The 18,196-nt window shown below is 43.6% G+C and overlaps 1 protein-coding gene and 1 pseudogene across 1 annotated transcript in view; both read left to right on the forward strand.

The window, feature by feature from the left end:
* Window positions 1-18,196, forward strand: part of ADCY5 (adenylate cyclase 5) — a 315,866-nt gene that overhangs the window by 194,273 nt on the left and 103,397 nt on the right. The window contains exons 2-3 of the mRNA XM_020801086.3: window positions 8,852-9,001; window positions 17,831-17,952. Coding sequence (XP_020656745.3) covers window positions 8,852-9,001; window positions 17,831-17,952 — 272 coding nt within the window. The remainder of the gene's footprint in view (window positions 1-8,851; window positions 9,002-17,830; window positions 17,953-18,196) is intronic.
* On the forward strand, window positions 596-750 carry LOC140703553 (U1 spliceosomal RNA; annotated as a pseudogene).

An 18,196-nucleotide genomic window follows, 5' to 3' on the forward strand; every position in this document is an offset into this window, starting at 1 on the left:
CTAACAGCTGATCGGCACTGGTCTGAAATGCTTCCCAGGCAAGCAGGTTTCAACTCAAACGGAACACCTTTTCACCCAAGCAGGGTTTAACCCAAAACAAGCACTTTTAAAGAAAAACAAGCAGATTTTTAAGGCAAGCATGCACGTTTCTACACAAGCAGGTTTCAACTCAAATGGAGCACCTTTTCACCCAAGCACGGTTTAACCCAAAACAAGCAGCTTTTAAACTAAATTTTACATTTTAAAATGACAATACCAGGCAATCCCAGGCCTCTCTCAGCTCTCTTAGCTGCTTGGACTAGCAAGGAAGCAGACAAGCAGCCTCTTCACTAACTGAAAGTTTGAATTTCCCCGCTTTCCCTGCCTTCCCCGCATATTAGGTATGCTAATATCTGTGCACTGGAGGATTGTGGGAGGAACATTCCAGCCCCTGATGGGGGTCCTGTGGGGCACCCCAAAACACTGAGTAGGTCTCTTGGCCTCTTTCAAGACTGGGGCTGTGCAGCCCTGCTCTGATCAGGAGGTGCAGCCTGGGTGTCACCATGCCTTTGGGGGATAGGCACAGAAAGGGGAAGAATTTTCAGGGGCCATTCCAACTCATACCTGACAGGGGAGATACCATTGTTGTAAAAGTGGTTTTCCCAGGGTAAGGCTCATCTATTGCACTTTGGATGTGCTGACCCCTATGATTTCCCCAAATGTGGGAAAATCAACTTCCTAAGTGGGGAACTGTGTTTGTGGTTTCTCCTGGTTTTTCTAGAATCACTCTTTTTTCCCCTTTGGTCCTTGCCTGTTTTCATTGCCTACTGCTATTGGCCTTGCTGGTTTTCCAGGTAGGCTCCAGGAAGCAGATCCTGGAAAGCCAGCAGTGCTGAATGGTGAGGTCCAAACAGCAAGCACTCTCTGGTGCCAGTTCAGAGGCCTCCCAGCATGGCAGTGTGAGGCTTCTGGGTGGTGGTGGCTGAACCCTTTTTTACTGCTTTTACTCTATAAGATGCACATACTTTCTCCCCCTCTATTGGGGGGAAAGTGTGTCTTATGGAGCGAAAAATATGGTACATAGTAGGCGAGAACAACATCGTCTGTTCCGTTTTGGGAATACCTGTACCTTCTAAACTTCACTGATGCAAATGGGAAAAATTATTTCTCAATTTTTAAAGAAAATTCCTAGAACTCATAAACTGCATATTTATAGCAGAAAGATCATGAGATTTTTTTTAAAAAAAAACTAGGCAGGAAAAAGTAAAACTGACTAGAGTTACACTTTCCCCCACTCCTATGTGGAACCCTATACAATAGGAGCACATGGAAGTCTACACACGTAGGTTTTCCTTGGTGGACATTCACATGTGTTACATGCACACTATAGGTGGAAAAAGCAGTACAGCTTGGGGTACATGGCAAACAGCATAGGCTTTTTCTACATATGACGCCCCATTCACTAAAAAGTAATCTAGATGATAGCTATGTTAGTTGGTTTTAGTGCAAGAAGCCTTGTAGCGCCTTTAACAACAACTGGCTTTTATTTTTCATAAGCATTTGTGTGTCTAAGCACACTTCTCCAAATGACACTAAAGATTATGAAAAATAAAAAATTAATTAGTCTTAAAGGTGCTATAGAAATTCTGGTTCCCCTTCATGTGATTCACAGTGGAAGAGGGATTACATAAAATGAGTCATCCTATATACCTTTCAGGTAGATTCTGTTTTTTGGAACAGTTAGTGGAGACAATATTGGTAGACCTCTAAGCTGAAATAAGGGAAGATGATTGAGCTTTTATTATCCTGATAGGTTAGTTGGTCACATATGTAAATAATTCCCTGTCCTTTTCTTCTGTTTCTGGGGATTCCAAGAAGTTCTTGTTTCAAAGAGATGTAGTAGTGACAGGTGGAAGATGCTGGTGTGGAAACTGTGTGGTTTAACTGCCGTCCAGGACAGCGGTCATGCAGACTTTATTCTGAAATCAAGCCAATCGTGAAAATGTGTGTGTGTGTGTGTGTGTGTGTGTGTGTGCGCGCGCGCGCGCGCGCGCGCAGAACTGTATCAGAGGAATCAGTGCATGAAAGCATGTTATAAATCTTTCCAAGCAGAATGATGAGCAAAGCATAGTGTGGAAAAAATTTAATAGGACAAGGCCTTAGGTTACGTCTAAATAAATAATACATATAAGTCTGATTTGAAACTGAGCTAAGTGCTTGTACATTGAAACTTTTTTAAAGGAATAGGTGTGACTTTTGTGTTTGTGCTGTAGCCACAGTGGACTGCATCCTGCAGCTAGAATGGATGGCAAGGGTTGGAAAAAGCATTTCTATAATAAAACTGCTGCTGCTGTTGCTACTCCTACTGCCATCAACCCTCCATGGTGTCTTACAAAGAATGAGGGAACAGGTCCCTCTGTCATCTCCCTTAAGCTTTGTTAGAGACAAGGGAGACAACAGAAGAAAGGGAAGACAAGGAAGGCAGAGGTCAACAGGGAAGAAAATTCTGTTTCCCCATTATATATACTCAGACGTCCTTATAATAATCTATTGTGTCTAGAGCAATTCTCAGCACTTTTAAAGTTGGTGCATTTGTGGACTCATTTATTGTTTGGGGACCTACCAGCCACACTTTTCAAGAGGTTTTTTCTCCCCTCTATGGCAGAAAACACAGAAATACCAGATCCATATCTAACACCGAGCAAGTTTGTGTTTTATTTGTCATCCCTGATGCATAAGTATTTATAATAAATGTGTGCCCGAACAGATTTTTAAGGATAACATGCAAACAGGAGGTCTGTTTCTTAAAGGATTGTGTAACAGTAACAGTGCTCTGTATGCCCAATAAAATTAAACAAGCTCCTGGAAGTGGGACGAGGGCAGTTGTCATTGTGCAACTTGTTGGGGGAGGGCATTGGGAACTCCCTGTGAATCACACCCCAGTTTTGAAAGCAATGGACTAGATTAGTCTTCCTCAGCTTGATGCCCATCATCCCCATGCTGTCTGGGATGATCCAAGTTGTAGTGCAACATATCTAAATGTCATGAAGTTGGAGAATGTTGGTCTAAAAGGCACCCATTCCCAACCTTTTTTTTTTTTTAATCCACAGCCATAAACACTGTATGAAAGAAATGCAGGCGAAATCAGGATTGTATAAGTTGCATAATGAACCTTACAAGGTGGTATGTGAAGAATTGTTTCCTGTCTGTGGCCCACTATGAAAGTGCCAGGGCTATGGCTGGTCTAAGGGTATGGCTGGTCTAAGGGACTGTTCAAAAAGCGTATTGGAAAAGGAGAGTTTTGAGGGGGGAAACTGAAGGAACTGAGCCTTCCGTGTTCACGTGGTCATTCTGGGGAGCACTTGTAGGGGCTCAGGTGCAGCAAGAAAGAACAAGCAAATTTGTATCAGGGAGGAAATGTTTGGAGAGCAGAAGGCAGTGGTGTTGGATGAGCAGACGTCATGGATAGGGTGTGCCACAGTCACATTGCAATCACACTGGTATGCTATCTGTATGAATACACTGTGAACCTGTGGTCATTTTGGCGTGGAAGTGCTTGAAATGTTATGAACCTCCTCACAGATGTCCATTGTAACCTTGGCTCTCCTAATCTGTGTGTAGTTCCTATCCTAGGGGCTAATATGTTGTACAGACTGCTTACATTCATAAACTATCTGAACATGTTCACCCCTAGGATACCCACAACTGAAAAGATCCATTTAATTCTCTATGGAAGCTCAACGTTAGTTCTGTAATGAAATTCTATCCATTTATGATGATGAGCGCCAGTTTTCTCACCCTATTGGGGGAGGCGGGAGGCTCATTTGTCAGACTTCAGATCTTGTCTCATTTTAATGAAATATTTCATGGAGCACACAGAGATAAAAGGATACTGTTTCAGGAATGCCTATTTAAAAGTACTGGGTGCCTTTGTTTGGTGCTCTGCATTTGACTTTACTGACATTCACAAGAAGAGTGGTTTTGTTTAATTGGCTGCTCTTGCTGGTGGACAAAAGGCACTGTAGATAGGAACGATAGCTTTTCAGTGATGGAATAAGTCTTCAGGATTTCATAATTATCTGTTGCTCTGCCAATAAGATGGTTGGCCAGTGCTTTCACATATTGTGGAATTGGTTCCTGATTTCTGCCGCAGGTGGGCTCCAGGAGATAAATCCATGATGTATAAAGATGACAAACAAAAGGAGGATTGAGTGTTAAGTCACATTAAGAATAAGTAGATACTGTAATTCCATAAATGATTCTTTCATTTTACAAAGATTGGGGGGTTTTTAAAGAAAAATTTTGTTTTTCATTATCTCTGGAAACTTATTCTTGAAAGATGTGCAAAAAGAGTACTCTTCGTTTAATGATGTTTCTGCAACTACCCTGTGCTAGGGCTAAAGCCATATTCCTCAGCATGCTTTCCTGTAGATAGTTTTTTCTGTGTGAAGAATAAATATTTTCAAAATATTTACCTCTATATGTGAATATTTATAAACTACTTATTAGCCAAGGTTCATCCAGTTTTGGGGTACTTCTGCCCATCCCAGCTGCCCCTTGTGCCCCATTCTACATTGTTCGGGAGGGTCTCGGCCTTTCCATTGAGATTTAGCAGAATGGTAGGTGAGTGCAAATAAAGAGTGGCATAAAATGCTTTCTCTAGATTCTCCTATATTTTCTAGCAGTTGACTTCTTACACATAACATGTTGAAAAGTAGGATCTATCCAGTTCAATGGGATTTGCTCCCAGAACTGCTGCTTAAGGATCCAGCCACTATATTTCTCTGACCCAGACAACATGACCAGATGCAAAAGATGGAGGTCAGCAAACCTGGAAAGGAAATTTTGGCTCCAGCACCTGCTAAATTTCCTGTTTCATAACAACTAAAAGTACAGAAGTACTGTTCCCTTTTGCATGTGATCACAGTAAAGAAACATGGTTGAGGACAGCCTGCTAGAGCATATTTAAGAAAGAATCTACATTTCTAAGCTACACTTAGGGAGCATAAGGCACAATTCCGTTAATCCAAGCGAGTTTCAGATAGGGGCAGCCTGCCATTTCTTCACTGATACATACTGGCTGAAATCCTCTTGCTTGTTATAGTAAATTGCACTAGAATAGGTTCATTGAATCAGTCAAGATTTTATCAGTCAACTCCTCCATAAGTTTGGTTAATTCAAATGGGCCTTGTCTAGTTGCAATTTAGTATGCTAAAGTAAGTTGCAACTAGAGTAGGTCCATTTGAATCCATATAACTTACTGGGGAGAGTTATCAAACCCCTGGTAATTCAATGAGCCTACTCTAGTGCAATGTACTCCACTAAGCAACAGGATATCAGCCACTGCTTCATAAAGTAGATTGATTAATTCTTATTATAATTTTCCTTTTGATGCAAGATAGATATCTAAATAAAATATGAGTTACTTGCACATTTAAATTTTAGAATTGTGCTGTTTTTCAGAATTTAAAGTCTAGGATAGTATTTTCTTTTTTTAAAAAAAACTGTTTTAAGTGTTGTTCCGAATCTGAATAGCCTCAAATTCTTTCATCAGCTGGTCTTATGGCCTATCATTTTACTACAGCAAACCTTGAAAACATAAAATAAATACTCTTTAGTAATTGATGAGTAACAACATTGAACAGTGACAGCATGCAAGCTGATCTTCAATCACTTTTTCCATGTTTTAATGCCTTGTAAAATCTCATATTTACTCTTCAAGTAAATATGAAGTAAATAATAGAGCGCTCATCAGACAACCCTGATGTGAGCCACTGTGATGGGAAAGCTTCTGTGAGTTTTACCTGTTTATTTGTAATTTGTCACCATATATTTACAATTCTGCATCCTAACAGATTTTCTACAACACAGAGAAATTAACTTGTTTTACAATGCAGAGGATAATTTGGGCCACTCTGCATAAGCAGAAGTTTTATTTATTTAGTAGCATTTCAATACTGGCTTTAATTTTTAAAAGCTGAATGCAGTAGAAAAATACAAAATCTAATATTATTTTACCTGGCTGGATAGCTCAGTGGTTTAGGTATCTGGCTGCGGAAACAGAGGTTAGGAGTTTTAATTCGCACTGTGCATCCGAGAAGAGCCAGCCTGTGTGTCTTTGGCCAAGCTGCTCAGTCCCAGGGATTCCCCAGAAGAAGGTAAACCACTCCTGTTAAATTCTGACATACCAAGAAATAACAAATGGCAAGTTGCACCCCCCTGTCATGTGATACTTACGGCTAAAGCTGCTGCTTGAAATATAGCAGATAGTGCTTCGGTTTGGTTCCCAGATCATAGTGTAGGCATAAACTTCTATGCAACATCAAACATATTTTTTGTATCTACTGTGAGTAATTATGCTGGCTGGATAGCTCAGTGATTTAGGTATCTAGCTGTGGAGCCAAAGGTTGGGAATTTGATTCCCCGCTTTGCCTTCTGTGTGTAGAGCCAGCCTGTGTGGCCTTGGGCAAGCTGCTGAATCCCAGGGTGCCCCCAAAAGAAGAGAATGGTATTCTCTACCTGGAAAATGCTGGAAAGGGTCTCCATAAGTCATAATCGACTTGATGGCAAATTATTATTCTTATTAATATTGTTTTACATTGTTCTAGTAATAATCTTTAATTATCTACATTCAAGACTAAATTAATAGAAAAGTGGGATATTGATTCTTTAATTTTATGTGCCTGGAGGTAATGATTTGCTATGTTGAACAGCTAAACCTCAGCTGGAATTTTCTTGGTTGGCTGGTTGGTTTGAGATGAATGCTAGAATATTTCCTTCGCAGGAGTTGAATTACTACCTTAAAATATTAAGTAGGGGCAGAGAAAGAGCAGCTTTCAACTCACAGCAGACATTTGTAAGTGCTAATAATTATAGTAATTCATCATAATTTTAAATTTGTCATGGGTCATCATGCTGAACTACTCGTGATACTGAGGATGCAGTAGTTGAAGACATTTAATTGTTAGCAAGCTAAGATTAACGTGTTCCCATAAATTGACAATAGAGCAATGTATTTCCAGAAATGCATTTCTGAGGATATGCCAAAGGGCAACTCTATGTAGAATCTGTATCTCAGATTCTAACAAGGAAACAAAAGCCTCTTTAAATGAAGACTTATACCTTTGGGGTATTATGCTGTGTTAAGTGCTCTTAAGAGCATATCCTAAGAGAACTAATAGGTCATCCCTGGATTCTGAGCACAAATGGGAGAAGGAGACCATGCCTACATAGTCTTCATATTAGTGATTTCCCAGGCTCTTCCATCCAGTGGCCTTGTGTTGATTTCCCTAAGGGCAACATCCACTTGGGGTGCTCAGGATTCTTACTGCTGTTGTGTGATGTTCCTCTTGTGTTCGGTGCATACAAGTGTGTCAAATCAGTTCCCTTCCCTTGCTCACCTACTCAGATGGGCAGTGTTTCAGGGAGATACATTTGGATGTGTCCGTGCCTCCCCTCTTCCTGGTAGTTCTCCTCCATTGCTTGTCCCTTCTTGTGATTCATAAGGTGAGCTCACACACGGATCAGCTTCCAGGCAAAGTACCCAGGGCACAGGTCCCATTTGGATGTCATCTACAGCTCTAGTATGTTTGATTTTGTGGACATGTCCTTCCCCTACCATGTCTCTGTACCCTCTCCTTAGCTGGTTGTCCTCAATAAGTGGGGTTTTCTGTTTGGGTGCAGCATTGCCATGGATTGCAGTGCACCAGGGATGTATTGCCTTAGGCCCAAGTCTCCTGATTATGAGCATGCACGTCATTCTGACCCTGTACAAGTCTTATGCTTCTTGACATCACAGGCCATTGCCATGACTGGACATGTCTGGACTGGGTTGCTTAATCTCTATGCAGAGAGCCTTCTTTCCTCTCTCCCTTGCCATTCATTAATTCCCCCACAACCCGTTCCCTCATTTCCTTCAAGGGATTTGTATGATGAAGTTGACATTTGAAGCTGGGGTGTGGTGGTATTTGGTGCATTGGCTTGTACTGTAATGGAGACTTTTTTTTACCCCAAGCACATGTGTGGGCAGCCAGATACGATAAGCCAGGCATCTGTGGCTGTGAACAGTAGCCTGGTGCTTCATATGGCATTTCTTCTGTTCGCAATTCACCTGTGGCAAATCCAACAACAATCAGTAGTGAATCATGTAAAAGGAATGGGGCTGTACATACCAGCTCTCCCTCCCACAGAGCCCCCAAATACCTTGAGCTGAAAAGAGAAGACTATAAGGGGCTTCTGCTCACTTTTGTCTGAATGAAAGTTGAAGTCTCTGCATGACTGGGAACCCTGTTTTATCTGAGAAGCTGACTGTGCAAAGGGTTTTATATGCATTTTGTAGAATCTGCATACATACCTCTGTGGGGGACATATGTTGGGGACTTGGAACTCACGTTGAGTCCCCGGGTACATATGATGGGTGGGGTAATATAACACAGTCCTCCATTTCTTCAATGTGGTTGTGTATCCCATTCCCACAGAACATCTAAATAATACCTGAGTAATACAGAGCACCTGAAAGGCTGACATTTCCAGGTGTGTGGCCCCAAATTTTAGAACTGGATACCAAAAAGCATGAATCCATGAATATGGTTATGTTGTGAAACAAGGTTAATGGGACAACAGGAAGATGTATCATGGTTACCTCACGTTGTGTAATTCAGTCAGTGGTTGAAAATTCAGCACAATCTTACTACCACCCAAAAGATAATTTACTTGGAACAGAAAACAATGGCTGTCATTGTTTAAACACTGTTATCAGGCCATGCCCTGTGGGTCAAAAGAGTTTGAGTTCTGCCCTTTGATCTAATGCTGTTCTCATTCTGGCGGCTTTGAGAATGTAACCGTTTCCCTCAATTCCCCTTCTCCCTTGCAGCTAGTGGCCAACATTCTCATCTTCATCTGCACGAACATTGTAGGCGTGTGCACCCACTATCCAGCGGAGGTGTCGCAAAGACAGGCATTTCAAGAGACCAGGGAATGCATTCAAGCTCGTCTCCATTCTCAGAGAGAGAATCAGCAGCAGGTAAAAGAAACTGTTCGATTTATTTGTTTAAAATATTTCTACCCTGCCTTTCTTCTTTAAAAGGACCCAAGGTGGTTTACATTGTTAAAAGACAATGTTTAAAGCTAAAAATAGTAGGTATATAAATACTAGAAAGGGTGAAATATCACACTACAACACGGTAAACAAAAACACATTCAAGGTAGTAAGGCACAATAATTTAACAACCCCTCTCAAGCAGCCAGTCACTGCGGGGAAGCTTGCCTGAAGAGAAAGGTTTTGTCCAACAGAGATGGGGCCTCTTGTGGAAAGGAGTTCCAAAGTATGGGAGCAGCAAATGCATCTATGATTATGGTGGCACCAAGAGAAAGATCTCTCCTGATTATCTTAACACCTGAGCAGGCTCATAAAGGGAGATGCAGTCCTTGAGATAGCTTTAGGGTTTTATAGGTTAGAAACAGCACTTTGAATTGTGCCCACAAATTGATAGGTAGCCAGGGAGCTATTGTAAAAGGCTGGTTCCATGATTCCTGTGACCAGTCTCAGTTATCAATCTGGCTGCTGTGTTTTTCACCTGTTTAAGTTTCCAGACACTTTTCAGAGGCAGCCCCAGATAGAGCATGTTACAGTAATCCATCCAGGATGTAACTAAGCTTTGTGGCATTGTGGCCAGATTAGACCTCCGCTGGAATGGGCACAGCTCGCACATTAGTTTTAATTGTGCAGATACATTCCTGGAAATCAGACTGTTATGTATTTTAGCCTTTAAAACTGTGGACAAATTGTTCTGGTTCCAGATATTCAATGTAGCAAAATGGAGGTTTTATGTACAGAGAAGTGCAGAAATAAAATGGCAGACTAGAAACCTTTGCTTTATGATTGTAGTGTTTTATTGTATTTAATGATATTTTATGATATTTGTAAGCCGCCCCAAGTAGACGTTGTCTGAGGGGGCGGGGTAGAAATCAAATGAATAAATAAATAAAATAAAATTTACTCCCCCATGTGGTAAGTCACAGGGGCTGCAGAGTTCTGAGACTGTCCTTCCTGCCTGAGGATGACCATTTAAGTCTGGGCACAATGAAAGCCTGACTTGTTGAGCTCTCTTACCCCATTTGTGATAGACTGAACAGCAGCTACCCTGAAGTCCAGAACCTGGGAAAGTGTCTTTTTTTGGATTACAAGTCCCAGAATCTTCCGATCGGCATGACATGAAAAGTGACTATCACAAAGTCTGTGATAGAGTGGTGCCTCGCATTACGACGTTAATTCGTTCCAGCGAAATCGCTGTAGAACGAAAACATCATAATGCGAAAATAAAAACCCATTGAAATGTATTAAAACCCATTTAATGCGTTCCAGTGGGCTAAAAACTCACAGTCCAGTGAAGATCTTCCATAGGGCGGCCATTTTCGGGTGGCTGTCTTGCAAGGAATCCGCCCCAGAAAACAGCAGGGAGCCATTTTATATACCCTGTGGCTATTTTGAAACCGCCGATCAGCTGTAGGAAAATCGTCATTTTGCGAAGAATTGGTTCCCGAAGTAGGGAACTGATCATCGCAAAGCAAAAAAGCCTATTCAATCGTTTTGCGATCGCAAAAGCGATCGCAAAAACATTGTCATAATGCGGTTTCGTCGTAATGCAAGGCAATAGTAAAGCGGGGCACGACTGTACTTTGGAAAGTCACTTTTGTGCACTACAGATCCTTGAGCCAGCATATGCATTGGTATTTTTAAGATATATGTGGCAATCATAACTTTGTATTCTCGAAAGCTTTCATGGTCGGGATCCGATGGTTGTTGTAGGTTTTTTGAGCTGTTTGGCCATGTTCTTGAGGTTTTTCTTCCTAATGTTTCACCAGTCTCTGTGGATGGCATCTTCAGAGGACAGGAGTTAGAACTCTGTCTGTGTTCTGGTGTAGATCATGGGATAACTCCTGTCCTCTGAAGATTCCGGACACAGAGACTGGCGAAATGTTAGGAAGAAAAACCTCCAAAACATGGCCAAACAGCCCAAAAAACCTACAGCAACCATTACTTAAATCATTGCTCAGAAAAACTTGATTTAAGTATATGTGGCAATCACCTGCTTTGGCTCATGTAACTCTTTCTGTGTTTCAACAAAGCCTGGCTCCCAGCACTGAAAAATACAGCCTGCAAAAAGGTCAGTGAACTCTACCCAGCCACAAGGACTGGTGATCACTGCACACAAAAGACTAACTAACAACACCCATCAATCACAGTGACAGATCATCTCCCCCTTATCACAACAATACTCCCATAACAAAAAACATGCTGATCACCATAATCACCAACTCTCCTGAAAAGGATAAAAAGCTGATCCCACAGCTACAAAAACTCAACTATGCCACACAATACACCAGAGCACAGAGTTCTGACTCCTGTCCTCTGAAGATGCTGGCCACAGAGACTGGTGAAACGTTAGGAAGAAAAACCTCCAGAACACGACCAAACAGCCTGAAAAACCTACAACAACAATCATAAGATTGTATTCACAAAGGCTTTCACAGCCGGGATCTAATGGTTGTTCTGGGTTTTTCGGGCTGTTTGGCCATGTTTTGGAGGTTTTTCTTCCTAACATTTCACCAGTGACTGGCGAAACATTAGGAAGAACAACCTTCAGAACACGGCCAAAGACCCCGAAAAACCCACAACAACCAATCATAACATTGTTTTCTCTCTAGGGAGAGAAAAATAGAAACTAGCCACATATTGGAAACATGCACACAGCAAACCTAGTTAAAATGAGTCTGCTAGTTCTGTGACTCATAGTGTTTGATTGACCAAAATTATAATTTTAACCGTTCTGTATCCAGCTATGCAGGATCTGATATAAATGGTAAAAAAATGACTTTTGAATATCCATCTGTATATAGTTGACCCGGTTCAGAATGGAACATCAGATATCTCTATTTCTCCTTTTGAAGCCCTTCACCTTTAATATGTAGAATACCAGTTTTAGTGCTTCTTAATATCCTGGGCAAATTGTATTGCTTTGCCAGCTTTACATTCTGGCCATATAAGTAGGGACCGTGAAAGGCTGTTGGTATTTTCTGCAACAAACAGGTCAAAGGTGAAAGTCATACATACCTACAGGCACATCATTAAACAACTGTGTAAGGCTTCCCAGAAGATATGTAGACCATGTAATTGCAGGTATATTAAAGATAAACCCCATAAGAAAGGAAATTCTTTTCATGCTGCTGTTATAATGGGGATAGAGAGAAGACACAGTTGCTTTCCTTCCTACTGCAAGGGTATCAATATACCGTATTTTTCGCTCCATAAGACGTACCTTTCCATAAGACGCACCAAATTTTTAGGAGAAGAACACAGGAAAAAAATTATCTGCTTTCTTCTCCTAAAATTTGGTGAGCCTTATGGAGAGGTCCATCTTATGGAACACACCCTAGGGTCCTAGGGTGTGTTCCAGGACCCTTTGGAGCCTCCCCCTGCCTCCCTCGGGGGCCAGAGGGGGTGAAATCGCCACCTTCTGGGGCTCTCCTGAAGTTTCCCAAGCCTCAGAACAGCCCCCAAAGGTGGCGATTTCATCCCCTCTGGCCCCCAGGGGAGGCAGGGTCAGTCTCCAAAGAGTCCTAGGGTGTGTTCTAGGACCCTTTGGAGACTCACCCTGCCTCCCTCGGGGGCCAGAGGGGGCAAAATCGCCACCTTCTGGGGCTCTTCTGAGGCTTCCCAAGCCTCAAAAGAGTCCCAGAAGGTGGCGATTTTGCCCCTTCTGGCCCCCGGGGCAGGCAGGGTGAGTCTCCAAAGGGTCCTAGAACACAACCTAGGACTCTTTGGAGACTCACCCTGCCTCCCCCGGGCGACAGAGCGGGCAAAATAGGCAGCTTCCAGTACCTTTTCTGAGCCCTCCCCAAGCCTCCAAACACTCCCAGAAGCTGGCGATTTTACCCCCCTGGCCCCGTGGGGGGGGTGGGGGGAGGGTGGCAAGGGTCCAAGGGAGGTTCCCTTGGACCCTTGCCCCCCACCCCCCATGGAGCCGGGGGGGGTAAAATCGCCAGCATCTGAGAGTGTTTGGAGGCTTATCAAGCTTCCAAACACTCCCAGAACCTGGCGATTTCGCCAGGGCTGGCCCCGTGGGGGGGGGCGGGTGGCAAGGGTCCAAGGGAGGCTCCCTTGGACCCTTGCCACCCGCCCCCCACCCCCCACGGAGCCTGGGGGGAAATCGCCAGCTTCTGAGAGTGTTTGGAGGCTTATCAAGCTTCCAAACACTCCCAGAACCTGGCGATTTCGCCAGGGCTGGCCGCGTGGGGGGAGGGTGGCAAGGGTCATGGGAGGCTCCCTTGGACCCTTGCCACACTCCCCCACTGCCCATGGTGCCAGGGGGATAAAATCGCCAGCTTCTGGGAGTGTTTGGAGGCTTGGGAATGCCTCAAAACACTCCCAGAACCTGGCGATTTTGCCAGTGCTGGCCCGTGCGTGGGTGGGAGGAGCGTTGCAAGGATCTGAGTGAGCTTCCAGGACCCTTGCGACGTTCCCCCCACCTGGAAGCTGGCGATTTCGCCGGTGCTGGCCCCGTGGGGGGGGTGGGGGAGCCTCGCAAGGGTCCTGGAATGCTCACCCGGACCCTTGCGACGCTCCCCCCCACGGGGCCAGCAGTGACGAAATTGCTGCATTCACACCATTAGACGCACTGACTTCCCCACCCACATTTTGGAGGGGGAAAAGTGCGTCTTATGGTGCAAAAAATACGGTATCTCACTGTGGAGGGAGAGCCCTGCCTTTTCAGCGTTGATACTTTACTCAAGCAAAACAGAATGGATGTATATCATCCACTCTTATCCATTGCTCATAATACTGGAAGCCAACCTGTGCTCATTTAATGTAGACATGGTCTTACACTTATTAGAAGCTTGGGTCTGCAGATTTGTGACAGAGAGATGAAGACAAATTTCACACATGATATGCTTGAGACTGATGCCTTTATATAATTTTGTAGAGTGATCAGAAATAGTGTCCAGCTATCAGCATGCATTCAGTGCATCTCCTACCCTAGCAGCTACCTTTGGACACTGCCATCATTGGAGACGTTAACTGAGGATACACTGAGGATACTCCTTGTGGGGAGGAGGGAAGGGGGCTTCTGGTAGTGGGTGATTCGATTGTCAAGAACAGAGTGAGGGGTTTGTGACGGTTGTGAGGACCACACGGCGACTTGCCTGCCTGGTGTAAAGGTTGCAGACATCACATCTCGTGTGGATAGGCTGGTAGAGAGTGCTGGGGAACGAGGTAGCAGTGGTGGTGCATATCGGCACCAACAATGTGAGGAAATGTCGCTATGAGGTCCCAGAGGCCAAATTTAGGTTGTTAGGGAAGACGCTCAAAGCCAGGACCTCAAAGGTAGCATTCTCGGAAGTGCTACCTGTTCCATGTGCAGGGCCAGCTAGGCAGGCAGAGCTCAGGGGTCTCAACACGTGGATGAGACGGTGGTGTCAGGGGGAGGGCTTTAGATTCATTAGGGAACATTTTGGGACAATCCGGGCCTGTACAAGAGGGACGGGCTTCACTTGAACGAACACAGAACCAGACTGCTGGCGTGTTACATTAAAAGGTGGCAGATAAGTTTTTAAACTGAATCCCGGGGGAAAGCCGACAGGAGCCGAGCAGCATCTGGTTTGAGACTCCTCATTCCTGTGGAATGAGGGTGGAGAGGCTAGAGAACCGAAAAGTGATGACAGTATAGGAATTAAGACTGGGAGTATGATGGGACATGATAGCTGGTCCACTAGAATGAGAAGCTGTGGGGGGAAAAAAGAAACAAAAAAGCAGCCCTTCTTGGGGGACCCCGTATGCAGGTGCTTTTATACAAATGGCCAACGCGTCAGAGCAAAGATGGGACAGCTAGAACATTTGGTGGTTAGTGATAACATTGATATAGTGGCCGTAGCAGAAACCTGGTGGAATTCAGAGAACCAGTGGGATACTGCAATCCCAGACTATAAACTCTGTAAGAGGGATAGGGAGGGGCATGTTGGAGGTAGGGTGGCCATCTATGTCAAAGAAGGGGTAGAATCCAGTAGAATGGAGATGGATGGCGGGTCTGACTTCATCATAGAATCACTGTCGGTTAAACTACCATGCTCAAGGATGTGATAGTGGGAGTGTGCTATTATCCTCCAGATCAAAAACTTGAGGGGGACCTTGAAATGAGGAGACCAATCAGGGAGGTGTCCAAGAGGAACAGGATTGTAATCATGGGGGAATTCAATTATCCTCACATCAACTAGGCCAATGTGTGCTCGGGTCAAGAAAGAGAGACTGGGTTTCTTGACATGCAAAATGAATGTGCCTTTGAGCAACTTCTCATGGAGCCCACCAGAGGACAGGTGACTCTGGATGTAATATTGTGTGGTACTCAGGACCTGGTTAGGGATGTGAATGTCACTGAGCCACTAGGGAATAGTGACCATGCTGTGATCTCTTTCACCATGCATGTTGGGGGGGGGAGTGTCAAGCAAATCTGACACAAAAACCCTTGATTTCTGAAGGGAGGACTTCCCTCAGATGAGGAAACTAGCTAGAAAGTTGTTGAAAGGGAAGGTAAAAAGAATCCAGTCTCTCCGGATGCATTGAGCCTGTTCAAAACAATGGTAGTAGAGGCCCAGCGGAAGTGTATACCGCAAAGAAAGAAGGGCTCAGCTAAGTCCAAGAGGGTGCCGGCAGGGTTAACGAGCAGAGAGAGAGGCTTTAAAGGGCTAGGAGGGGTCCTTCCATAAATGTAAATCCTTCCCATATGAGGAAAATAAAAAGGAACACAACCTCTGGTGAAAGAAATGTAGGAAGATGATATGGAAGGCAAAGAAAGACTTTGAGGGAAGTACAACCAGCAACATAAAGGGGAATAATAAAAGCTTCTTTAAATATCTTAGAAGCAGGAAACCTGCCAGAGAAGCAGCTGGCCCTCTGGATGGTGAGGGAGGTCAAGGGGGACTTGGAGATTGCAGATAAATTAAATGAGTCTTTTGTATCTGTCTTCACAACAGAAGATCTTGGGCAGATTCTGCTGCTCCAACGGCCCCTCTTGACTAATTAATTAAATCAGATACAGGTTAAAAGAGAGGATGTTTTAGACCTAATCAATAAATTGAAAATCAATAATTCACTGGGCCCAGATCCACCCAAAGGTTATTAAGGAACTGAGGAATTCAGCTGCTGATCTCTTAACTAAAATATACAACTTGTCCCTTAAAATGGCCACAGTGCCAGAGGATAGCACATGTCACACCATTCTTTAAAAAGGGAAGGAGGGGGGACCCAGGAAACTACAGGCCAGTTAGCTTAACGTCTGTTCCATGGAAGATGGTGGAAAGCCTCATCCAAGATAAAGTCTCAAAACCCATAGAAGAACAAGCTTTGCTGGCGGAAAATCAGCATAACTTCTGTAAGAGTAATTTTTGCCTCACAAACCTTTTAGAATTCTTGAAAAGGTCAGCAGGCATGTGGATGCAGGTGAACCAGTGGATATTATCTATCTGGATTTTCAGAAGGATTTTGACACGGTCCCTCACCAAAGGCTGCTGAGAAAACTCCACAGTCATGGGGTAAGAGAGAAGGTCCGCTTATGGACTGAGAATTGATTGAGAACCAGGAAACAGAGAGTAGGTGTCAATGGGCAATTTTCACAATGGAGAGAGGTGAAAAGCAGTGTGCCTCAGGGACTTTTAAACCTGTTCATAAATGACCTGGAGACAGGGATAAGCAGTGAGGTGGCCAACTTTGCAAAACTTTTCCAGGTAGTTAAGGCCAGAAGGGATAGTGAAGAGCTCCAGAAGGATCTCTCCAAACTGGGAGAACGGGCGGCAAAATGGCAAATGTGTTTCAGTATAGGAAAATGTAAAATAATGCACATTGGGGTGAAAAAACAAAACTTTATTTATTAGCTGATGGGTTCTGAGCTGTCCATGATAGATCAAGAAAGAGATCTTGGGGTGCTAGTGGACAGCTTAATGAACGTGTCAACCCAGTGTGTGGTGGCAGTGAAGAAAGCCAATTCCATGCTATGTGTCCTCAAAAAGGGGATTGAAAATAAAATAGCCAACATGATATGGTGATGGCATCTGGCTTAGATGCCTTTAAAAGGAGATTGGACAGATTCCTGGAGGAAAAGTTCCATCACAGGTTGTATAATCTCCAGGCTTCAGAGGAAGATACCTCAAAATGCCAGATGCAGGGGGGGGGTATCAGGAGACATGTCTCTATCTTGTGTGCTCCCAGAGGCATCTGGTGGGGCCACTGTGAGATACAGGAAGCTGGACTAGATGGGCCCTTGGCCTGATCCAGCAGGGCTCTTCTTATGTTCCTAACTTCTAGGAATGGCAATTAAACTGGAACTGGACAGAAGTCTAATTTATTGTGATTCATATTGCTTTAATAAGGAAATGGCACAAGATCCTAGAGACTGCATTAATGGAATATTAATTAAATAACAGACACCTTGATTTTGCCCGTCCACTGAACTTGATTTTGTTGACATCAGTAGGGCCAGCCCCATCATTAGACAGAGTGAGGCAGCAGATTTTGGAGTGTCATAAAAGAGCAACAGATTCCCCAATGGAATTTGGTCGTGTTGTTGTTGTTTTTAACTATTAGGAATTGGCAAAAGTTTTCTCTTATTCAGTAAATTTTCCTGTAATTCAGCCATCTTTGAAGTCTTTGCATCTTGATTTAAGTTGCAGTGGGGAACTACTGACATTGCTTGGGACAGCAAAGTCTTGGACCACCCTGGATTATAAGATGCAAAATAATGTGTGTTTGTGTTGTTAAACAGAGAGTAAGTATTATAATTGTGTCTTCTTTCCAACACTATAGGAGCGCCTCTTGCTTTCTGTACTTCCTCGCCATGTTGCCATGGAGATGAAAGCTGACATAAATGCCAAAAAAGAGGATATGATGTTTCATAAAATTTATATCCAGAAGCATGACAATGTCAGGTAAGTACGAAACAGGTGAGGTGGGGTGGAGTGGAATGGACCTACAGTTCAAACACAGCACTTTAAAAAAGCAATGAAACAAAGGCAAACAATGTATATTTTCCCATATTTCTTTTTGTGTTTCCCTATACCTTTTCTAGTTCATGATAGAAAGCTCTGGAGCTTCATAGATTCCTACTAGCTTTTATATCTGATTTCAAGCAGAAGACGTGCATATCACAATTAAGAATGACCTGGTATATTT

This window comes from Pogona vitticeps, chromosome 1 (genome assembly GCF_051106095.1).
Source record: "Pogona vitticeps strain Pit_001003342236 chromosome 1, PviZW2.1, whole genome shotgun sequence".
In the NCBI taxonomy this organism is placed as follows: domain Eukaryota; kingdom Metazoa; phylum Chordata; class Lepidosauria; order Squamata; family Agamidae; genus Pogona; species Pogona vitticeps.